At 39.5% G+C, this 25,921-nt stretch overlaps 1 protein-coding gene across 4 annotated transcripts in view; it reads right to left on the bottom strand.

Moving 5' to 3' along the window:
• Positions 1-25,921, bottom strand: part of PTER (phosphotriesterase related) — a 68,930-nt gene that overhangs the window by 7,531 nt on the left and 35,478 nt on the right. For all 4 annotated transcript variants that reach the window (XM_027073517.2, XM_053225353.1, XM_027073519.2 and 1 more), the window contains one exon: positions 24,334-24,599. In XM_027073517.2, the coding sequence (XP_026929318.1) occupies positions 24,334-24,599 (266 nt within the window). The remainder of the gene's footprint in view (positions 1-24,333; positions 24,600-25,921) is intronic.

Raw genomic sequence — 25,921 nt, 5'->3', positions numbered from 1 at the left:
GAAGGAAGGAAGGAAGGAAGGAAGGAAGGAAGGAAGGGAGGGAGGGAGGGAGGGAGGGAGGGAGGGAGGGAGGGAGGGAGGGAGGGAGGAGGGAAGGGAGGGAAGGAAGGGAGGTAGGGAAGGGAGGAAGGATTTGTTCTTCAGGAGACAATATAGAAAAAATGTGAGGGGGAAAGTGCACCCCATTAGACATTGTGTGAAGGGTGGTAAGGGTGTAGATTATGGAAGTGATTGAGATCCCAAATTGGCCTGGTGCAGAGTGGGATTTATCAGATGATCATTGTCTTACTAGGCTTTTATCCACTGATATTCTATTACCTTGGCTATTCCAGGATGCAAGGATTAAAGCACTATCATATGTCTATAAATCTGCTTCTAAGAGGTCACAAGTATTTTCAAGGCCTTTCTTCCAAACCATGGGAGGACAATTAAGCCTCTGTGTGTCATGAGTGCAAGAGTTTTCTGCTGTCTCGGGATGCTCCCTAGGAGCTGACTATTGACTTTCACTCTGAGCAGTCATATTGTAGCTGCTTCCTTTTTATTCTATTCAACAATTCAGCATAACTTAGAGTTCACGATGTTGTTTTAGGCAGGGAGGCTAAAATATCTTTCTTTTATACTATAAAACGTGCATTAGTTCTGTGCTGTCTTCTAATACTATTCCTTTTCCATCTTCTTACCCCGGGGACCATCTTTGGCTTCCAAAATTACTTGCCTAAAAGAATATGTGTTTTTCTATAGTAGACACATTCTGTTTTCCCCCAAAGAACCATGCTTAAAAACAAAATATGCACAATTAAAATAACATAAGAAGGAAAAGATAAGTTTAGTGTGTTTCTTTCGAGTCAGTTCCTTCAGTGTGTTAATTACTGGGTAGGTGGGCGGCAGGGGGGACAAACGAGGGATGTAGGGGCCAATAACATGTTGGATCAGACTCTTTTCTGCTTCTAATGTCTTTATTCTTTCTGTGGCCTAATGTCTTTAGACTAAGTTTTCTAGACTTTGAATGACACACCAAGATAGATATTCAATTCAATGAGAAGCCTGTAGTAAATGAAAAGCCGTAGGAAACTTTTTCATCTTAGTTCCAACTGAAAATGAAAAAATAAAATTGCTTATCATCATAATAGCTAAAAATTATAAGAACTTACCATGTGTCTGGCATTGTGCTAAAACACTTTATATTTGTTACCCCATTTCATATTCTCCGTAATCCCACTGGTCTCAATTTTGCAGATGAGGAAACTGGGATGTGAGAGATTAGAGACTTATTCAAGGTGATGTGTTGAAATATAAATTCATTTCAGTGCTAGAATCACCTATCTTCACTCTCAATCTATATGACTTCTACTGCTAAACATTTTGTGCTCAAAGGACGTTTTCCAGAATTACACTGACTGTAGCACACAAAGGGTTTTTTAAATCTTTATTTTGAAATTTAATTCCCTCCCACAAAATGCACTTGAAAAATGGGGAATATGGGGCACCTGGGTGGCTCAGTCGGTTAAGCATGTGACTCTCAATTTCCGGCTCAGGTCACGAGCTCATGGTTTGTGATATGGGGCCCCATGTTGGGCTTGTGCTAACAGCACAGAACCTGCTTGGGATTCTCTGTCTCCCTCTCTCTCTGCCCCTCCCCTACTCTCACACACTCTCTCTGCCTCTCAAAAATAAATAAATAAACTTAAAAAAAAAAGAAAGGAAAAAAATGGAGAATTTCTGTCAAAGGGTAGTGTGGGGGCTGGGCCATGATAAACCTGAAAAGTAAGAAAGGATTACTTTGAAGAGTTCTTTGTGTGCTAGCTCAAAGGGTAGATATATACAGTAGGCAGCATTTGACCATTACAGTTCTATTAGACAATTTCACTGACATGGTCAAAGAAGGAGAAGGAACTATATTAATTATGACCATTGCTTACTTTCTTACCAGGAGCCTGACATTGCCCTGAGCCTCTTACAAATATTAAGGGGCACATATTAAGAGTCTTCTATCCCAGGCTGGAATCCTGAAGTCCAGAACTGCATGTCTAATTGCCCGTTTACCATCCTCACTGAGATGTCTAATAGATAGCAGACTAAACCCCTCCTCGACCACCATAAACCAGCTGTCCCAACACCCTTCCCTCTCTCTTCTCACAGCAACTCCATCCATTCGTTTGCTCAGGTCAAGAACCTTGCTATCGTCCTTGACAGGCTTCATCTCACACTACACATCTAGCCTGCCGGGACAGCTTTTTGACTCAACTTTCAAAATGTGCTCGGAATCTGGACGTGTCACCAACTCTCCCTCTACCCTCCTGGTCCAAATCACCACCATCTCTTTCGCAGCTGCTCTCTTTGCTTTTCTGCCTTTGGTCTAGTACTTTCTATTCACATGTAGCAACCAAAGTCAGCAACTAAGTCAGACCAGGTCTCTCAAGTGCTGACAACTCACCAGTGGCTTCCCATGTCCCTCAGAGACAAAGCCAAGGCCTTGCAGTGGCCCATGAGGCCATGATTGATCTCTTTGATGTGGTCTTGTAACCGCCTCATCTAAGAGAGGAATGGGGAAGGTAGGAATCCGTTTCTCCAGATGTCAATTACATATAGGTGCTACGTACGTTATAAATGTTATCTGAAGAACGTCGCTATAGGTGAAGATATCTTTCCAGAGGAAGGCTAACAGGTTTAGTAAGATTCATCTACACATGTAAGTTTCAGAAGTAAATCCGTGGGAATTATTCTGTAGGACAGCACATAGAAAGGAGTATGATTAAGAGGCAAATGGTCCTCCTATAAAATACTCTTAAAAATTTCATAGTCACATGGAGAGAAGATTTCTTCAGAAGAGGAACAAAAGCTGATATTTTGGACATTAGGAAAATGCAGTTAAAAACGAAGCTGAAAAATGTGCTCTCATGAAAATGTCAGGAGATAGATAGATGAAATCATACATTATATATCACGTATTATGTATTACGTATTATTATTTTTACAGACATTTGGTAATATAACACCCTCTGGATAACTGAACATTAGGGTGAAGGTGACTAAGAAATAAATTCGCCTTAATTCTCCTTACTGTTGCACAAAGTCTATGGGGAGAAAATAGTGTCAGTGATCATGCATAATGTTCAAGGAAAGTCCTGAAAAAAATCCCAGAATTTGGTATAAGCTATTAATGGGGGATAGTAGGTAAAGTAAGACAGTCAACACATAATAATCATCAGGTATTTAAAACAGCCCTATCTCATTTAATCCTTACAAAAACTGTATGAAGAAGGTCTGATCATCCCCATTTCATAGACAGGGAAACTTGAGACTCAGAAAAGTTAAGGAACTCGACTTCCAGACTGAGGGACTGAGAATAAACCTAGACTGTGTTTGTCTCCAAATCCATGTTCTTAGGCCATGTAGCCCCTTCTGTGTTGGGAGAAGCACCCACATCCATCCACTCGCCAGCGCTGAGACTCAGCTATGGCGAAGTGCACCCCATCACAAACTAGTAACCCTGCACCATGAATGTCTAACAAGGTGACTTAGCCACATTCAACTGACATTCCGTTGGATGACTTCCAGGGACTGTCAAGGTGCTACTGAAGTCACATTTATGCAAGTGACTTTTTTTTTTTCACTTGGAGAAAGGATTGACCCCAAATGTCAGAATCGTACCTTGGGAAAATGTACTCTGCTTGACGTCTTTCAGATGAGGATTAAAGACGTCCTGGTCCTCCCGGTCGTCAGGGATCTCGTAGGGCTTCTCATACAAGGTGTCAACTCTAATTCTGCTCATTCCATATTCTAGATCCATGAAAATGATATTCTTTCTTATTCCAATCTTCCCCAGCCTTTAAGGTAATTATTTTTCACCTCTTGCCCTAAGCAGTCAGTGGGGTGATTTTGAGATACAGAAGGGCTCCGCATTTCACACTGGAGAAAGTTCCTTGTTCAAGGTGGATGAAGTGGTTACAATGTCGTTGTAAAATATCCTGGGATTTCCCAGGAAGAAGCTGAAATTTTTGTATCAAGTATTTGTTCCTGTCATTCATATTATATATACTCTTTTTCCTGTTGCATGTTTTATGTTTATGCTCCCTAACTAATAAACAAATTCTCTCTATATCAGGAACAGGCATAAATTTATGACAGACATATTGCCATCAGCCACAAAGTGGTACCTGAAGCGATTTGGCTATCTTCATTTTCAGAATATGGTTATCATTCACTAGTGTTTTCAGGCTGGTACTAAATCTCATGACAGTTGATTCTGTTTGTCAAACTTCTTTATACTCTAGATCTTATCCGAGTGCTGAGGGGTTTAGTTTAATGTCAAAATGCATTCTGAGTGGGAGCAAGGAAGTCTGTGTGAAGGGATAGTTTAGACAAGGGTCGAAAGAACCAAGCAGCAAAGAATATGATCCGTGGGTGTGATCAAGATGACAACAGTATCTAACATTTGTCTTGGGCTTTCCAGTTTCAAAGAACTCTCAAATGCCTTCTTTCATTTCATACATTCAAGCACACCTTCATGAATTAATTCAGCAAGCATCTACTATCTTGTACTATCACCTACCTTGTGCTAGCCTCCGCTGGGAATACAGATATGAGGGAGATATTTAAGCTGCTGTCTTAACGAATGTAAAGCCGAAGGGAAGGAGATAGGTATTTAGACTAATAATTACAATTAAATGTGTTGAAAGGTTTTTTTTTAGTACAAATGAATACAAAGTGTTGTGAAAGAAAAATGAAAAGAATAACTCATTTGGGTGGAGTCTATTGAATAGAAGATGATTCAGATAAAGGTTGGTGGGGTTCAGGTGTTGCCGGATGGATGATAATGAAGTACACCTGTTGAGAGGCAAGAGAAGAAAAAAGAAAAAGAATCTTGCTGTTCCTGATGATAAAGCTGTAATTATCAGAGCCAAAGTGCATGAGGGGAGGGCTTGGGTGGTGCAGTTGGTTAAGAATCCAGCTCTTGATTTCAGCTCAGGTCATGAGCTCATGGTTCCTTAGTTTAAGCCCCACATAGGGCTCTGCACTGACAGCACGGAGCCTGCTTGGGATTCCCTCGCTCTCCTCCTGTCTCTGCTCCTCCCCTGCTCACACATGTGCTCTCGCTCTCTTTCTCTCACTCTTTCTCTCGCTGTCAAAAATAAATAAATAAACTTAAAAAAATAATAAAGTCCATGAGGGAAGAGGCAACCACCCATCCATCCACCAATAAGAAATTATTACTTTTGGGGCATCTGGGTGGCTCAGTCGGTTAAGTGTCCGACTTTGGCTCAGGTCATGATCTCATGGTTCGTGGGTTCAAGCCCTGCATCAGGCTTTGTGCTGATGACTCAGAGCCTGGAGCCAGCTTCAGATACCGTCTCCCTCTTTCTCTGTCCTTCCCCCTCTCACACACACACACACACACACACACACTCTCTCTCTCTCTCTCTTGCTCGCTCTCTGCTTCTCTCAAAAATAAATATTAAAAAAAAAAGAAATTATTACTTAAAAAATTTTAAGTTTATTTATTTATTTTGAGAGAGAGAGCCCAAGTGGGGGAGATGAGAGAGAAGGACAGACAGAATCCCAAGCAGGCTCTGCGCTGCCAGGGCAGAGCTCCACATGGGGCTCGGACTCAACAGACCTTGAGATCATGACCTGAGCCAAGGTCAACTCAGGCGCTTAACTGACTGCGCCACCCAGGCACCCCAAGAAACTACTGATCATCAACTTATAGGATGAGATATTAGTTGGCTAAACAAAGACAGCACACTGTCCCATCCTTCAAGAAGTTCAGTGTCTATTAGGAAAAAAGAGACATGCAAACGACTGTTTTCCAGACCTACCAAGTCATAATAAAAGTACTGCTAGGAACGGGGCTGGCACAGAGAAGGAGATAACAAACCCTTCTTGGCCTTCAGGAAAAGCTTTCTTAAGAAGAAAACCTCTGTTGAACTTACTGTGTTTGCAAACAGACTCTGCCGAGTAGATAAGGGAGAACGGAGTATTCACAGCACACTAGCTTGTGTGACAAGCATGTAAGAATGATCAGCACAGGGCTCTCAGGGTCACAGTCGGGGTGGCCTTGGTCCAAATTTGGTGTGTGTACTGGAGTTCATGGGAGATGAGGTGAAAGGATGGGTAGAGGCCAGATGACCAAGATATCTGGATTTTTTACTGAAGGCGAAGGGGTCATTAAAGAGCTGTGACTCAGGGTGGAATGTAATCCAGTTTGCACTGGAAAGATCAAAATTGGTGGCCACGTGGGCGAGGCGAAGGGAATGATTCCTGTTTGAAGATGATTACAGTAGTTCAGAGGGCAGATGAGGGCCTGAATTAAGTCAACAAGGAAGGAATGCATAGGAGGGGTTGTATTCGGAGATCTTCGTAAAGTAGACAGGTTTCATCATGTGGGGGTGCAGGGAAGGGAGGAATTTAACACCCGGGGGGAATAATGCTGTGTTCGACCAGAATAGGGCACACAGCAGGAAGAGGAAGCCACGAGTCACTGTCCCCATAGTGACAGCGATGGAGAAGGAGAATCGAGGGCCTGTCTTGGGCAGTCGATTAGATATTGGTGTCGTTAAATGACACCAAGAGCATGGGAGGAGCAGGTTCTGAAACTCACAATCAGCTGGTGAAATCATTTTACCACATATTATCATCATTATATAGAAGAGGAAACTAAAGCTTGGATCTTTTGAGTGGTCAAGTATTCCTACTCCAATTGCAGTTCACTTTCCATTACACTGCATTGTTGACCGTGTTGTAATCCATCAGCCAGTCCCATCTGTGAATTCCTGGGCCTAGAGACTTAGTACCATGAGGGCAGCGCTAATTTGAGATCAGACCAGCTCACGGCCTGATGCCAAGAGAAACACAGAATACGTTCAATGCTAAAACTAATGAACTTGACCAAGTACTTTTTTAGAATTGGCACAGAAATACAATAATAAGTGGGTGTGTATACACAACTTATTTATTAAAAACAATGTTGGGGTGCCTAGGTGGCTCAGTCAGTTGAGCGTCGGACTTCGGCTCAGGTCGTGATCTCATGGTTCTTGAGTTCAAGCCCCGCGTCAGGCTCTGTGCTGACAGCTCGGAGCCTGGAGCCTGCTTCCGATTCTGTGTCTCCCTCTCTCTCTGCCCCTTCCCACTTGAACTGTGTCTCTCTCTCTCTCTCTCAAAAATAAATAAAAATTGTTTTAAATTTTTAAAAAACAATGTTGAATTTTAGTGACTGATTATTATAAAAATTAGTTATCACCAAAGTAATTCCCAAAATAACCTTTTAATCTCTGTCCCCACTGAATTCCTCAATTTAAAAACCAGTGGATATTTGTACACATAATGTTACGTGGGATTCTTTGTTATTTTATAAGAGTTTTTCAACAACTCCTTAAGAGAATTTCTAAGCTCACTGAGAACTATCCATGTAATAACTTATGTATGTTTAAATATAATGTAATGTGTTGAAGAAATTAATATATAAATTACTATAATCTAATAAGTTCAATATTAATACAATTCTAAGACACTATTCATATATGTTCATATATTGCTAATGGCACTTGCACCTAATAAATCTGAGAAATTCTTAATTGATAATTTTCGTTTATTTTTAATGCCAAAATAGAAACTAAATAGAATAAGTTGGGGTTTTTTTTTTTTAGTTCCAGTGTAGTTAACATACAGTGTTATATATACAATATACTATGTGCAATATAGTGTTTCAACAGTTCCATATGCTACTTAGTGCTCATCATGGTAAGTGTACTCTTAACCCCCTTCACCTGTTTCAACCCCTGACCCTGGCAGCCATGTTCGTTACCTAGTTAAGAGTCCGGTTTTTTGGTTTGTTTGCTATTCTTTTTTTCCCCAATGTTTGTTTGTCTTGTGTCTTAAATCCCACATATGAGTGAAATCATATAGTATTTGTCTTTTTCTGACTGGCTTATTTCACTTGGCATTTTACTCTCTAGATCCATCCATGTTGTTGCAAATGGGCAAGATTTCATCAGTGGAAATTTATACACACACACACACACACACACACACACACACCACTTCTTCTTTATCCATTGGACACTTGGGTGGCTTCCGTAGCTTGGCTATTGTCCATACATAATGTTGCAATCAACATAGGGATGCAGCTATCCCTTTGAATTGGTGTTTTCGTATTCTTCAGGTAAATGCCCAGTAGGGTGGTTCTGTTTTTAATTTTTTGAGGAACCTCCATACTGTCTTTCACAGTGGCTGGACCAGTTTGCATTGCCACCAACAGTGCATGAGAGTTCCTTTTTCTCCAATCCTCGCCAACACTTGTTTCTGACTTTCTGTATTTTAGCCGTTCTGACAGTTGTGAGGTAATACCTCATTGTGGTTTTGATTTGCATTTCCCTGATGATGAGTGATGTTGAGCATCTTTTCATGTGCCTGTTAGCCATCTGGATGACTTCTTTGGAGAAATATCTTTTGAGATATTTCTGCCCATTTTCTAATTGCAGTGTTTTGTGTGTGTGTTAAGTTGTATAGGTTCTTTATATATTTTGCATGTGAACTCTTTTTTACTGGATATTTCATTTGCAAATATCTTTTCCCATACAGTAGGTTGTCTTTTAGTTTTGCTGGTTGTTACCTTTGCTGTGTAGGAGCTTTTTATTTTTATGTAGTCTCAATGCTTTATTTTTGCTTTTGTTTCCCTTGCCTCAGGAGACATATCTAGAAAGATGTTGCTATGACCGGTGTCAGAGAAATCACTGATGCTTGTGCTCTCTTCTGGGATTTTTATGGGTTTCACATCTCACATTTAAGTCCTTGACCCACTTTGAGATTTTTATGTGTGCTGTAATGACCCAGTTTCATTCTTTTTCATGTAGCTGTCCAGTTTTCCCAGCATCATTTGTTTTTTTTCCCCCATGGTGTACTCTTTTATCCTTTGTCAAAAGTTAATTGACCATAAAATTTTAAGCTTATTTCTGGGCTTTCTGTTCTATTCCATTGATCTATGTGTGTATTTTTGTTCCAGTACCATGCTGTTTTGATTACTACAGCTTCGTAATATAACTTGAAGTCTGGAATTATGATAGCTCCAGTTTTGTTTTTCTTTTTCAAGATTGCTTTGGCTATTTAGGGTTTTTTTTTTGGTTTCATACAAATTTTAGAATTGTTTTTTCTAATTCTGTGTAAAACGCTGTTGTTATTTTTATAGGGATTGCACTAAATCTGTAGATTGCTTTAGGTAGTATGAACACTTTAACAGTATTTGTTCTTCTAGTCCGTGAGCATGGAATCTTCCATTTGTGTTGTCTCCACCTTCTTCTATCAGTTTTATAATTTTCAGAGTATAGGTCTTTCACCTCTTTGGTTGAGTTTATTCCTAGGTTTTTTATTATTTTTGGTACAACTATAAATGGAATTGTTTTCTTAGTTTGTCTTTCTGCTGCTTCATTTTTAGTGTATGGAAATGCTATGGATTTCTGTGTATTATTTTGTATCCTGCAACCTTATTGAATTAATTTATCAGTAGTTTTGCCAGCCTTATGGTGGAGTCTTTAGGGGTTTCTAGAAATAGTATTTTGTCATTTGCAAATAATGATAGTTTTACTTCTTCCTTACTTATTTGGATGCCTTTTATTTTTTTGTTGTTGTCTGATTGCTGTGGCTAGGACTTCTAGCACTATGCAGAATAGAAGTGGGGAGAGTGGACATTTTTGTCTTGTTTCTTACCTTAAGGGAAAAGCTCTCAGTTTTTCCCCAGTGAGTATGATGTTAGTATGATGTGGGGTTTTCGTACAAGACCTTTACTACGTTGAGGTATGTTCTCTCTCACCCTACTTTGTTGAGGGTTTTTTATCATAAATGGAGGTTGTGCTTTGTCAAATGCTTTTTTCTGCATCTGTTGAAATGATCATATGGTTTTTAACCTTTTTCTTCTTGATGTGATATATCAAACTGATTCATTTGGAAATACTGAACTACCCTTGCCTCCCGAGAATAAATCCCACGCTGATCATGGTGAATGATTTTTTAAAATATATTGCTGGACTTGGTTTTCTAATATTTTTCTGAGTATTTTTGCATCTATGTCATCAGAGATACTGACCTGTGGTTCTCTTTTTTTGTGGTATCTTTATTTGCCTTACGGTTAATGTAGGCCTCATAGAGTAGAATTTGGGAGTGTTCCTTCCTCTTCTATTTTTTTGGAATAGTTTGAGAAGAATAGGTTCTAACTTTGAATGTTTGGTTGAATTCACCTGTGAGGCCATCCAATCCTGAACTTTTGTTTGTTGGGAGTTTTTTGATTCATGATTCAGTTTCATTGCTGGTAATTGGTTGAAGTTTTCTGTTTGTTCCTGCTTGAGTTTTGGTAGGTTATATGTTTCTAGGAATTTACCCATTTCTTACAGGTTATCCAAAGTTTGGCATATGATTTTTCATAACATTCTCTTATAATCATTTATATTCTGTGGTGTTGGTTGTTATTTCTCTTCTGTCATTTCTGATTTTGCTTATTTGAGTTCTCTCTCTCTCTCTCTCTCTCTCTCTCTGATGAGTCTGGCTAGAGGTTAATCAATTTTGTTGACCTTTTCAAAGAACCAGCTCCTGGTTTCATTGATCTGTTCTATGGTTTTGTTTTGTTTTTTTAGTTTCTATCCCATTCATCTCTGCTCTTATCTGTATTATCCTTCCTTCTGCTGGTTTCAGGTTTTGTTTGTTCTTTTTCTAGATCCTTTAGCTTTAAGGTTAGGTTGTGTATTTGAGATTTTTCTTGCTTTTGGGGGTAGGCAGTAGTGCTATAAATGTCCCACTTAGAACAGCTTTTTCTGCATTTCAAAGATTTTGGCCCATTATGTCTTCATTTTCCTTTTCCTTTTGTTTCCATGTGATTTTTGATTCCTTTGATTTCTTGGTTGACCCATCCATTGTTTAGTAGCATGGAATTTAACATGCATGTATTTGTGCGCTTTCCAGGTATTTTCTTGCGGTTGATCTAGTTTCATAGCATTGCAGTCCGAAAAGATGCATGGTATAACTTCAGTATTTTTTAATTTATTGAGACTTGTTTTGTGGCCCAATACGTGACCTCTTCTGGAGAATGTTCCATGAACACTTGAAAAGAATGTGCATTCTGCTGTTTTAGAATGGAATGCTATGTCCATAGGAATGGAATGTCTATTCGGCCCATCTGGTCCAGTGTGTCATTCAAAACCACTGTTTTCTTACTGATTTTCTGTTTGGATGATCTGTCCATTGATGTAAGTGGGGGGTTAACATCCCCTACTATTATTGTGTTACTATTGATTATTTCCTTTATTTTTGTCAATAGTGGCTAAATATATTTGGGTGCTCCCATGTGTAGTGCATGAGTACTTACATTTGATATATCTTCTTGTCAGGAAGGACAAAGATTGTCCTCTTTGCTATTATTCGGTGTTCTTCTTTGTCTCTTGTTGGAGTCTTTGTTTTAAAGTCCATTTTGTCCAATATAAGTATCGCTACCCCAAGTTTCTTTTGACATGCATTTGCAAGATGTTTCTCCATTCCCTCACTTTCTTTCTTTTTTTGTTTTTTTAAATTTTTTTTAACGTTTATTTATTTTTGAGACAGAGAGAGACAGAGCATGAACGGGGGAGGGTCAGAGAGAGGGAGACACAGAATCTGAAACAGGCTCCAGGCTCTGAGCTGTCAGCACAGAGCCCGACGCGGGGCTCGAACTCACGGACCGTGAGATCATGACCTGAGCCGAAGTCGGCCGCTTAACCGACTGAGCCACCCAGGCGCCCCTCCCTCACTTTCAATCTGCAGATTTCTTTAGGTCTAAAATGAGTCTCTTGCAGGCAGCATATAGATGGGTCTTGTTTTTTTGTTGTTGTTGTTTCTGTTTTATTTAATCCCTTCTGCCACCCTATGTCTTTTGATTAGCGCATTTAGTTCATTAAATACAAAGTAATTATTGATATATTTTTTTTTATTGCCATTTTGTTACTTGTTTTGTGGTTGTTTCTGTAGATTTTCTCTGATCCTTTCTTCTCTTGCTCTCTCTCACGGTTTGCTGGCTTTCCTTAGTGATATACTTGGATTCCTTTATCTTTATCTTTGCGTATCTATTACTGGTTTTTGATTTGTGGTTACTCTTAGGTTTGTTTATAACATCTTCAGCATACAGCAGTCTACATTAAGTTGATGGTTGCTTAAGTTTTAACCCATTTTTTTGTTCCTTTCCCTCTATCTCATGTTTTAGGGATATAGTATCATATTTTACATCCTTTTATTTTGTGAATCCCTGGACTGATTTTTACAGATGTACTTATTTTTACTGCTTTTATGTTTCTCACTTTTCCTACTTTTGCTTATGGTCTTTCTTTTCTACTCAAAGAGTCCCCTTTAACATTTCTTGTAGGGCTGGATTAGTGGTCATAAACTCCTTACCTTTTGTTTGTCTGAGCAACTCTTTATCTCTCCTTCTATTCTGAATAATAGCTTTGCTGGATAGAGTGTTCTTGGCTGCAGATGTTTCTCCTGTCAGCACTTTGAATATACCATGCCACTCCTTTCTGGCTTGCAAAGTTTCTGTTGAAAAAACTGCTGATAGCCTTATGGGGTTTCCCTTATACGTAACTGTCTTTTTTGTTGTTGCTTTTAAGATTTTTTTTATCAGTACTTTTTACCATTTCAATTACTATGTGTCTCAGTGTGGACCTCCTCGTGTTGATTTTGTGAGGCATTTTCTGTGCCTCCTAGACCAGGATATCTGTTTCCTTCCCTAGGTTGGGGAAGTTTTCAGCTATTATTTCTTCAAATACATGTTCTGCCTCCTTTCCTCTCTCCTTCTTTTGGGACCCCTATTATGTAAATATTATTATGCTTGATGGAGTCACTGGGTTCCTAAATCTATTCTCATTTTGCAAAATTTTTTTCTCTTATCTGTTCATCTTGATTACTTTCCATTACTCTGTCTTCTAGGTCACTAATTCATTCCTCTGATTCCTGTAGCCTGCTGTTTATTCCAACTAGTATATATTTTTCAATTTTATTTATTGTGTTCTTCATCTCTGATTCATTCTCTTTTATCTCTTTGTTAAGGATCTCGCTGAGGTCGGCCACTCTTTTCGCAAGTCCAGCAAGTATCTTTATGATCATTACTTTAAATTCTCTATCAGGTATATTATTTATCTCCGTTTTGCTCAGATCTCTTGCTGTTGTGTTGTCCTGTCTTTTTCATTTGGAACATATTCCTCCGTCTCTTCCTTTTGTTTCACTCTCTGTATCTGTTTCCGTGTCTTGGGAAAGTCAACTATGTCCCCTGTCCTTGAAAGTAACGGCCTTTTGAAAGGGCTTGTAGTGTCCCGTGTTGCCCGGAACCCGGCGTTTCAGGAGGTGTCTCCTATATGTGTTGCATGTGCCCTGCTGTTGTGCCCTGGCTGCTCTCTCTCAGGTCAGCTGTCTGCAGAGGCTCTCTTTGCCTCTTGTGGGCAGTGTTTGGCCCCTGGCTGGCGTGAGGCATGCAGTTTTAACAAGGTGCACACTGGGAACCGCGGCTGCATGGACAGGGCACACGGTTTTAACAAAGTGTGGCTCGGGCTTCTGCAGGGCCTCCCTTCAGGCCGCTGCCCCTGCTGCCGCTGATGCCAGGACCAAGGCCCCACAACGTGTGCCCGTCAGGAGACATGGTGTTGGCAAGGCTTGCAATGCTCTTCTGGGGGAGGGGACCCCAGCACTGGGACTAAAGCAAGCAGGACTGGGAAGAGCAGATCCACTGAAGCACAGGTGGGCATGGCTTGGTGTAAGCGAGTGAGGTGGCCAATGGCAGTGTTACGCTTGTTCCCACAGGTGGTTATGTGTTTATTCTGGGGGGCGGGGTGGGAAATGGAACCTGACAGCCCCTTTATTCCTGAAGGGGTCTTCCTGGTGATCCCTGCCCCTCTGACGTGCTCTGAGATGGGTAAATAGCGCTCCCTTCCCATTTGCTCCAGGCATTTTTCAAACTGCCGCTTCCAGGCTCTATCTCCGTGGGCTGCTTGTTGTGCTGTCTCTTTAAGGACAAGGAGTCAGCTTCCTATCTTCCTTTGGTTGTCCCAGAACTGAGTCCTCTGATTTTTAAAATTCCAGGCTTTAAATCCCTCTGGTTGTAAGAACTTACAAAAGTTGGCCTTTCTTGACTTCAAAGTCAAGTGTTGCAGAGATTTTTGTCTTCCCTGTACAGGCTCTCCCCGCCCTCCCCCACATCGTCATAGTCTGTTTCTCTCCCCTCTCCACGCTGATGCCTCCCCCATCCCCTCAGGACAGCGAGTCCCTTCTGTTCCACACCATGCCTCCATCCTTCATACCCTCTCTGATGTGGTCTCTTCTCTACCTTTAAGGGTAGAGTTCGTTCTGGTAGTCTTTGGGTCATTTTCTGGGTTATTTATGCTGCTGTATTATCAAGTTGTATTTGTGGGACCAGGCAAGCCTCCTACTGACTAAGGCAGATTCTTAATGTGTGATCTAAACATTGCCTGTGGTTAGCAAGTATAATTTGTTATTTCAATTAAATATTTCCCAGAAACTTTGGTTTCACACAAACTCAAAACCGTCCATTATTAGGGTGCATTCACATGAACACACTTGTTTATTCCGTGTATGAATTTTAAAGATCACTTATCTTTTTGTGTTTTAAGGCATTACTTTTACAGCACAGTCTTTTCAATGTTAGAAAACCACTGGGAATGAAAAGCAATAGAAAAACAGTTCAGATTGTTATGTATTCATTGTATTCCCCATCACCTACATCTGAACGAGCATCTTCCTCCTGCCTGGTTCCACACCATGCAGAGATATTAAATGACATCATAGAAGGAATGACGTCACACTTTCAATATTATGACTTAAGGCTAGGCTTACGCAAAAGGAACAGATGGCTGCAAGAGCGAAAAACCCTTGTTTAAATTAGACTAACACCAGAAGTTGGCTCTGAATTGCGAAATGTAATTAAAACTTTATTTTAAAATACATTTCACAGTTTATATACCCTAGGAAGAGCTTTTTACCATATGAACTTTCCAGCTGCCACCTAGCACAAAAGAGGTTGCATTTTTCATGTAAGGCGGTCCACAGTTCAGGGAATGATGGTATTGAGAAAAGTAAAGATAAATCTCATAGACATGGCAATCCTATTTGTTAAAATGTCACATTTCATGGGAATGGTGTCAGAGTCATGAGAAATTACTTTAGAAAAAAAAATTACTGGTAGAAGCTTTGGGTGGGTATAATGTGCTGGAGAGAATATCTGACCAATGCCTTCTTTGGCCCTGACGTGGGCTGATCTGCCCGAATGTCTGTAAAGAGTACGATTTGGGATACTCCACAAATACCAATTACCAGCATTACTTAATTGCATTTTATTTGGCATTACTCGTGTATATTAAGAAGTTCTACCATGGGGGAGGGGAAGGCAAAAAGAAAAAGTTAGAGAGGGAGAGAGCCAAACCATAAGAGACTCAGAAACTGAGAATAAACTGAGGGTTGCCGTGGGGTGGGAGGGCGGGGAGGGTGGGTGATGGGCACTGAGGAGGGCACCTGTTGGGATGAGCCCTGGGTGTTGTATGGGGACTGATTTGACAATAAATTTCATATTAAAAAAAAAAGAAGTTCTGCTACATTTCAATCTGTCAGATATTTGTCTGCACTTTGTTTTTTTCTTATTGAATAGGTCCTGCAATGAAAAGAAATCCATGGTAAACAGTAACAGGGGAGGAATGCACGTAATGCATTAAGGGTTAGAAGTAGTTTTTCTTAACCCCCTTTGACAGATGAGAAGGACTTGAAGGCTTCAGTGACTTTCTCAAGACCAAGCAAATAAGTGCTGTTGTCAGAACTAGAAATTAAGCCACATGACGCCCGTACCCCGTTTCTCCATTGTCCCATGCATAGAATATAGAAGAAAATAGATATACACACACTGATGATGTAGTTACTTGCCGATATCCTCACACAATGGTAACCTGATATGTGTTCGGTGTTTGTGTTTCTGTGTCAGTGAGTACTCCCTACAAACCAGTGTAGACTTTGATATAAAATTCAGCCCCAACCATACAAGTTATATACATGTGGCCATAATGACATGCTTTCAAAGCATCTATTTTTTTTTCTTTTTTCTAGTTTTTCTTTCCTGTCATCTGCCACAGAGATAGCAGAAGAAATATCAGAGGACATTAGTAAATTTTAAAAAGGGGTGTGTTATTAGTAAATATTGCCTTTTTAAAAAAACTGTCACTTGCTTGTCAGGCCTCTACTTTGTGGCCTGAACCGTTTCCTTCAATTTTTCACTCCATGGTAGGATCTGAGCCAATATGACTAAATAAGTTCTCTTTACTATAAATAATGTGCACAATGTATATACTATCCAATGTGTGTACTCATTCCTCTCGGGCATGCTCTACTTATGCACATAATGCATGCATATGCATAATGCTAATAATAAACTGTTAAGAAATACAGCATTGTACACGCAGGATTCTAAATGTTATAAACCATTTCATGTGCATAGCATTCCAATTGTTCTTTCTTTAAAATGCCGTACTATTTAAGTATATAAGGATGTTTTGCTCAATTTAAGTTTGCAAAACATTTGCCTGGAATTGTTTTTGAATGGTTTCACGTTAATTCACTAGGATTCCTAGGAATTACAAGTGTACAGTTCCAAGAATCCCGGGTAATTTTTTTGTGGCTTTTCAAAGGCAACCTTAAGGTTAAAAGTCACCATAATTATAATTCAGTAATCATTTTTTTAATGTTTATTTATTATTATTGAGAGACAGAGAGAGACAGAGCATGAGCATGGGAGAGGCAGAGAGAGAGGGAGACACAGAATCCGAAGCAGACTCCAGGCTCTGAGCTGTCAGCACAGAGCCCGATGCGGGGCTCGAACTCACAAACCACGAGATCGTGACCTGAGCCGAAGTTGGACGCTTAACCGACTGAGCCACCCAGGTGCCCCATAATTCAGTAATCGTTTTGAAGGCAGAGAATATGTTTTTCCCTGCTACTTTCCACTGTCTGGTACATGGTAATGAGGCGCTCAATAAATATTTGTTGAGTGAATGAATAAATGAATGGATGCAGTAATATTCTACCCTCTTACTTCATCTAATTAAGTGCATGAAAAAATATATCAAAATTGTAACCTATAAAGAGGTGAATCTGGCATGAATAATCAGAGGTACGAAGAATAAAATGTGTTATTAGCCCATTCCCTGAGCTCTCCCTTTTCTTTCAGAACCCTGGGGTCAAATTCTTCTACCTTCCACAGGGAGCAATTTTCAAAGAGAGAGGTGGGCTATTTTCCTGCACTTGATTATTATTGTGCCCCTAATCAAACTCTGGGCCCTGGATTTCCATCAAAGTTCTGTGGTTTGTTAGATAGATAACCAAGTAGAAAAATGATGGAGGCATAGCACCTGTCTTTTGCCCTCCCCGGGACTCAAACTTTAATCAGTAAATAGTTAGTACCCAAATGCCTTCCAGCCATATTGCTTTACCCAACTTTCACTGGTAATGAAAGAATTGTGTTGTCACAAAAATACCTACAGCTACTCTATAGTACATTAAGGATAAAATTTCCTTGGAGATGAATTGCAAAGAGACTATCCATGGGGTCTCCTCTTTAATCACATACACCAAATATTAGACCAGGGGCAGACACAGGGCTGTGATTACATGCCAACTGGAAATGTAGATAGAGTTTCAACAGGGAGTAAAATTATGCTAAATGATTAAAAGGCATAAAGCCTTTGTGGATTAACAACCCAAACAGGAACACTTAGGCGCTGGTGTTATTTTCCAATAACTGTTGACTTTGGGTGACTATAACTGTCAAGGACAGCCCCCTGCAGTGTTCCCTAGGGCTAAATTCACAGCAGTCTATAGGCGCATCCACAGACCCATATTTCTTAAAGAGAACAGATGGTTAGGGGAGGGCCTAGACACCGAAGCAGATTTATCTTGTCAGGTTGTTATCTCCAGGTAAATGACCGTAAGCAGGTCACAAATGGTCACATGACAACAATGTGGTTCAGAGGTGTCCTGAGGTGTCTGCCATTCATTAAGTCTTCCCTCTCAGGGTCCCAACTGCTCCTTTTGGATAGGTAGATAACAGTTTTGCCATTGTTGTTGTGTTGTGTTGTAGTGTGTGTGTGTGTGTGTGTGTGTGTGTGTGTGTAAACATACATGTTAAGATAAAATGCCTTATGCATGAATGCTAGTGAAGATTTATATTCCTTCCAAATATTTCACTGCTTTAACGTGATTGTGTCCATGCTGGAATATTTTATTTTGTATTCTGAAATGATAGAAGTCTTACCTCTAAGGGGATAAATGCACCAATTTTACGCGTGGTCAAGGCTGAGCGCCAGTCCTGGGGGAGACCCCTGTGTTCTAAAAGCAGCCACAGGGCCGAGCCAGCACCTTTACTGGTTACCTGGCAATCAGAACAGCCGGTGGGTTCAGAACCGTCTCTTTTATGCCGAAAACGGCATGGTGGGAGAAAGGAATGATTCTGTGTTTTGTTCCGTTTTGTTTTCCTGGGAGGCCTTGTTTTCAGAATGCTCTTCTTTTTTTGTATGTTGTCTGTGCATTTTGTTGCAGGAAATACATGCTCTTTTGTGATTTGTCCCCATTATGAAAGCTGCCCTTTCAGTACAGATCAGATTGCGTGCACAGCCCAGCAGACCTCAGAGAGTCTGTGAAAGGCTGACCTAGTCAAACGTCAGCCTGGCAACTGTCTTGCTGTGAACACCCACATCAGAAAGCTAAAGTTGCCGGCATCTGCCTCCCTGATTATTTTTTTTTCTGTTACTTTATTCCGTTTGTTTTTCTAAATGCACTACTTTTTCTGAAGCCATTTTGCCCAGTTGCCTCTCACTGAAATGTTCCTACTTGTATGTATTTCAGGCACTGGAACCCTGCATAGTCCCTAATATAGGTACAGAATGGGTGGCTGTTTGAGAAATGGCCTCAGGATTTTCTAGGATGCTCTGAATCTGTCTGATGCCAGGCCAACCTCTCAGTTCCGTCCTGAGCTATTCTAGAGGGAGGCACTGGGATGGCAACCCCTGAAAATCAGATAATGTACCTTTGTTAGTTAAAAAAAAAAATATATATATATATATATATATATGTACATATATATGTTGTTTGATTTTATGAGCAAAATTATCCTACTGTCCTAGGAGTTAAGATTTATTTCACAATTTCCAACAAAAGCTAACTTTCTACTAGGGCCAAGCATAATTTTCTAACTTACCTACATATCTAACTATAGAGAGAATTAGAAAGATTCTTCTTTACGAATCACCATAAGGCGGTTCAAATAGTATGGCGGACTAAATGTTCAGAGAAAGCCTCTCCAGCATAGTGCATGTAAAATACTGAATATAATGAAAGGGGAAAAATAATCATATTTTTAAATGCTTGATTAGGCTGGTGGGGAAGTAAAGGACTTTCTCATGGGGCAGAAACAACAAGGGAGCAAAGAAACTGAAAGGTAAGGGGAGACCTAGAGTGTTCATTTGCCTGACAGGTGGGGGAGAGGGGTAGGTTAATGGACCAAAGGGAGACAGAGCCCAGCCTGGATAAGGCAGGAAGTAAATTGGAGAACACAGTTCCCATCAGTACATAAAGGGAGGGCTCCCTCACCCCAGACACTACCCATGTGGGCAGAATAGGTAAAAACCTGGTTCACAGAGGGAGTCTTTGGTGATATGCCTTTCTCAGTATTGTCTTCTGGTGAAAGGGAAGCAGAGTGAGAAAAAATGTCTCCAGTGAGAATCCATAACCACAAGCCCACACTCACTGAGTTTAGGGGACAGAATTCATAGAACCTGTGTGGTTCGAAACTCTCCAAGTCAAAAGTTTAAGCAGTCACACACATACAAAAAATACCGTATGACTTGAATGAGGTACCTGGAGTCATCAGATTCACAGAATGGTAGGTGCCATGGCCAGTGGGGAGGAGAAGTGGGGAGTTGTTGTTCAGTGGGTACAGAGTTTCAGTTTTGCAAGATGAAAAGAGTTCTGGAGATTGGTTGCACAACACCGTTGAACTTGATACCTCAAAATGGGTACAATGGTAAATTTTATACTGTGAGCATGTTGCCATAAATAAACATTTTTTTTATTTACAAAAATTGAGTCTAAAGTAGAACCACATTGGCAATGCCCCCTAACTGCCTATAAGAAACAAACAAAACAAACAAACAAATGGGAAAAAAAATCTTCTAACCTAGGACTCATAATAATTTCCAAGGAATCCAAGATCACAATAACATTTATTTAATATGAGAAAATAACCTCACATGAATAAAAGCCAGAAGAACCAACAAACTATAAAATCAGGCCTTAGAAATTAGATATATTGATTACAAGGTAAATACGGTGTGTTTAATATTTTTTAAATTTTTGTAATGTTTATTTTTATTTTTGAGAGAGACAGAGAAAGAATGCAAGTGGGTTAGGGACAGAGAGAGAGGGAGACACAGAATCCGAAGCAGGCTCCAGTCTCTGAACTGTCAGCACAGAGCCCGACGTGGGGCTCGAACTCACGAGCTGTGAGATCATGACCTGAGCTGAAGTCAGACACTCAACTAACTGAGCCACCCAGGCGCCCCTATATGTTTAATATTTTTTAAAGATTTAATTGTAAACATATTGAAGGAAAAAGAAATTATCAGAATTAACCAAGCAGATGTAAAAAGTAAACAAATAGAACTTACAGAATTTTTTTTTGAAAAGACTGCGGTTTTAAGTTTTATGTTCTTATTTTTTTTAAGTTTATTTATTTATTTTGAGAGAGAGAGAGAGAACAAGCTGGGAAGGGGCAGAGAGAGGGAGAGCCAGAATCCCAAGCAGGCTCTGCACTATCAGTGCAGAGCCTGATGCGGGGCTCGAACTCATGAATCGTGAGATCATGATCTGAGCCAAGATCAAGAGTGAGACCCTTAACCGAGTGAGCCACGCAGGTACCCCTATTCTTAATACTGTAAACCAAATTGATAGGCTAGGCAACAGATTGATTTTGCTGGAGAGGGAAGTAGTAAGTAGGAAGATAGAACTTTAAGAAAAATAGTTCAAATATGCAAATGGATGGAAATATGAAGGAGATGTTAAGAGACCTGCAGAACAGGTAATAAGATCCTACATGTATCAAATTGGGGTTTATGATGCAAATAACCAAGAAGATACAGATAGAGTGATATTCAAAGAGACAATGGCTAAAGTTTTCCAGAAACAATGAAAACTACATTTTCACATCCAGGAATCCCAAGCATACGCCATAAAAAGAATTTCACACTGAGATAGATCATAGTGCAAATACAGGCTACCAGAGACAGGTTAAAACCAGAAAGAACAAGGCACGTTACTGCAAAGGAAGCATAATTAGATTCAGCCGACTTATGAACGGCAGTACCATGTTTCAGTTGAAAACGGAATATCTTTAAAGGGCTTAGAAAAACTAACTTTTAATTAGAATTGTATATTTTAATTAATTATGATAAATTGCCTTTTCCATTTGATTACCTCTTATGAATGAAGGAATGAAGGCATTCTCAGATACCTATATGCTAAGTTTTTATTACCCAAACAGATACACATCAAAGGATCTTCAAATGATGTACCTTAGGAAATTCAAGGATAAAGACCTGAGATGTAAGAGTAAATGGTGAGCAAAGAAAATTGCCAGCAGAAAGGCAAATCTAAATCTACAGTGACCATCAATATGTCTTATGATAGTAAAATCGCGTCTAATCACTGGGATTAGAAAAAGAAAATAGACACACATTCTGGAAAAAAAAAACAGTATAAAACTTAGATGGTAGATGATTGAAATTGAAGGGTTCTAGGGTCTTTGTCTTACCAGGAAGGTTGGTAAGAAATTTATTATATTTAAAATTTGATAGTTACATTTGATACATGTTACATTTTCTATCATAACCACTGATAGGATAGAAATAGTATATATACCTTCCAAAGTATTAAAGGGGAAAGATAAAATAAGGAGGTGAAAAAAATCCGTAAAAGACATCAAGAAAGAATGACATTAACTATGACAAAAAGAAAAGGTGGGGTAAACATTTTAGTAAACATGGTCAATGTATGTAAACTGAATTTTTCATATAAAAGAAGAGACTGGGTAAGATCCCAAACCCAGCCACATGCCCCTTATGTAAAACACATCTGAATTATAAAACTAATACAGAAAAATCAGTATAGTCGCACTAGCATCAGATAAAACAGCCTTTCAAACAAAAAGCGTTACTCAAATTACTAGAGATAAAGCAATTCAATATACATTGAAATACATTTCAATTCACCAGGAAGGTGAAAAAACTTGTGACAGCATAGCTTCAAAATACACACACACACACAGCACACACGCACACACACGCAATCAGAAGCTAAAAATCCACTGTAATAGATTTTAACATACTGCTTTTTGTAATCAATCAGTTGGGCAGTCACAAAATCAGTAGGAATATACAATATTTGAACATGGTTAATTTAATAACTGTAGTCTAATGGACCTATAGAGAGCATAATCGTAGCAGGATACAAATGTTTTCAAGAACCTAAGAAATATTTATGAAATTTAACATATATCTTGCTCGTTTGCATGACATACGTCACATTGTTTAATGAGTATTAAAGAATCATCTTTCTTGATTAGAGACAGTACGTATGTTCTGTATCATCCAAGGTAACATGATCAAATACATTATTTTAAATTCGCGTGAACCTACCCTAGATCTCATGGCACATGGTAGAGTGAAGATTCAAAAGCAGGTGTCTCTGGGTCCAAAGAGTCTCTTCTTCATACTGTGGTGCACTATGTCTACGATGGGGGTCTAGAAGCATCCCTGTATTTTATCAGTATGACCAGAAGAGTTTGAAAATAGCCACGTATGTACTGTTCTTGATACTAACCCAGTTGCCAGGAAAATTGCCTTTACCTTGATGTTCTCAGTCTCTCCATTAATATTGGCTTCTCTATTCTGCCACAGCTATAACTCACTTTTCTCAGCACAGGCTTTTATAATATTTCTATTAAGTAGAAGCATTGTTTCAGTACATTCTGTAGGACTGTGAGTTTATTAAATAGCTGAATGCCAGGTGTGATTATGAGAATTTACCAGTCTGTTGATATGGCTTTATTCCAATATACAAGATAGAAGTAATTGTAATGTATTATTAGTCTCATTTGTACTGTGTTAATTCCTTAATCAATTTAATTCGTTAATCAAAGGCTAATGTCTAGCCTTTGCAACACTGTCAGGCCTTTTCATAAAACAAACTGTGGTCAACACCTGTTCAGATAGTCATTTATTCTGCTTGCTCCTACACATCTAATATAATGTGTTGGGGGTTGAGTGGTGGACTCCAAAAAGATCCGTCCATGTTTTAACCCCTGCACCTCTGAAAATGATCCTCTTTGGGAAAAGAGTCTTTGCCGTTGTGATGAAGCGAAGGGTCTCGGGATGAGATCATTCCGGATTATCTGGATAGACACTAAATCTAATGATGTGTCCTTCTAAGAAATAAAAGAGAAGACACAGACAGATAGGAGGAAGCCATGTGAAGAAAGAGGCAGAAACTGAAGTTATACGGCCGCGAGCCAAGAATGTCTTGAACAACCCGACAACGGAAGGAAGAAGGAAGGTAGGTTTTCCCCTGGAGGCTTTGAACAAGTACAGTTCCACCAGCACCTTCATCTCAGAGTCTGGCCCCCAGAACTGTGAGAAAGAAATTTCTGTATTTTAAGTCACCCAGTGTCTTCTAATTTGTGATAGCAGCTATAGAAAACTAAGAATACTGCCAGACAAATCATTATACCTATTACTATCATGTTTTCTAATTGCATTTGCAAAATTCAGAGGATTCAAACCACCAGTCACAACAGCAAACTTGAATGTTTACATTTATGGTTTTCTTCTCAGGGTGAAACCATTCACTTTCCCTTCCTTCTATATTTGCAGAGAAATTTATCCCCCAGCTGACAAATACTAAGCATGTACAATTGGCACCTACTGTAATATCAGAGACAACGTGCATAGAGACAGTTATTACGAAGAGTTGGGGAGGACTCAGTAAATTAAAAGGAATTATTTACACAAAATACCTAGGACACTAACAGACCCAGAGTCGGGACACAAAAATGGCAGCAACGACTTTTATTGGTGTCTATTGTAAAACATTATAAATACTATCATCCAGGTAGTTAGTGGTTTTCTCTAGGTGATTAGTATTTCATTAATCTGACGATACTATTTATTTGATCATCCATAATCATCTGGTGCCTTGGGACTTATTTGGAGATAGTCTGCTTACCTATCAATGTGGGACATAACCGTTTTGGAGACGTCTACACCTGCTTCTTGCAACACTCGGATAATCTGAAATGGTGCGCTTGGATTCCTTCCAGGATGAATAATAACAGGACAGCCGAGCTGAGCCTGAGCATGAGCTGTTGCCTGAAGAACCTTCTTCTCACTCTCTGACAGAGGCCAGGAGCAACCAATTTCTCCAATGACCCCACACTTGATGCTAGTTCCATCAGCTCCATGGAGAATTTCATTAATGAGGACATCCGTAAGCTAAGGAAGAGTGGGAAAAAAGATACTTTACAGATTGTGGAATTTATCAACCCATAGTCACCACAGTGTGGGAATGAAATTTAATCATTTCATCGTTCGTGCTTTAAAAAATCTGCTTGACATCCATTCAGCGAATACTGGCCAATGAGAAAGGCCAAGTCTCAAATTCCACAAGTTATTCTAAATCAAAGACTCAATAATATCTTACTGTGATTATTTCACAAGAAATTTGGGGCTTTAGAAAGCTATAGGGAAAAAGATGTGACTTCATGCAAGTACATTCAGATGAGAAAAAAAAACAAACTGTAATTTAACCTGAGGAACATCTAGAGCGTAAAAAGACTGCCCTGAACATATGTCCACTGTATTAACTGATTCTTTAGTTCTCCCTTATTTATGCAGCCCTTGGTCCCATACAGCATAGGAAATTCACAGCACATGATATTAATATCATATTTTTTGGTTCATATGTATATTTACTACTAAGAGTGGTTGGAAGAATGTATGATAGCTGACTTCAGGATAGTCTTCAAATAATAGACATATAAAAAGGTAAAGAAAGGGCTGATTGGAAAATAATGCAAATAAAGCTTTGAAATATGAAGATTTTAATAATTGACTGATTCTTTGCAAACACTATGGGTGACATTCCTTGCCTATCAAGCAGATAATGGAAGACACGTACAAATGAATACAGTATGTATAAACACATTAAGTTACTATCACAGAAAGAGAGCACATGTATATGCAAAAAAGACTTGTGGTTAATTCTTTCTTTTTATCTCTGAAAGATTTACTTCCTTCTGCCCATTCTTGCCTCAGATCATATGATAACAAAAACAGGAATGGATTTTCTTCCACCACCCCTCCTGTTTTGTAAAAGAAGGAAACATATTCGCAAATGCGCCAAGTCTCTGCCTGCCAAGTTTCACCCTGCAGTGAATTTTTATTGCTGGTTATTATAAAATCCAACAAGAAAATCGAGGTTACATAACTGAAGTTTATAATGGAAAAATGAGGTTTACAAACAGACTGTGGCACCACCACTGAGCACAGACACAATACATACAAATCTAAGCGTTCACACTTTGGGTTTTCCAGTGACCAGTGGGTTAAGAGCTCCTTCCTTCACACTTTTTTTCTTCACGAAATGAAATGTTCCTAATTTGGGTCCCAACTGGCAGATGCCTTTGCTAGCTAGCAAACTTCTGTAGCATGCCCAGCTACCTCTGAGTCAGTGACATTCTCCAAATGTAGGTGACACACAGGGGTAATCCGACGTCTGGAGTTCTGGCTTTTCTGAGTTTACGTGCAAACATTGC

The sequence above is a fragment of the Acinonyx jubatus genome, chromosome B4 (genome assembly GCF_027475565.1).
Source record: "Acinonyx jubatus isolate Ajub_Pintada_27869175 chromosome B4, VMU_Ajub_asm_v1.0, whole genome shotgun sequence".
NCBI classification, from domain to species: Eukaryota; Metazoa; Chordata; class Mammalia; order Carnivora; family Felidae; genus Acinonyx; species Acinonyx jubatus.
This window is presented reverse-complemented; position numbering and strand designations above follow the sequence as displayed.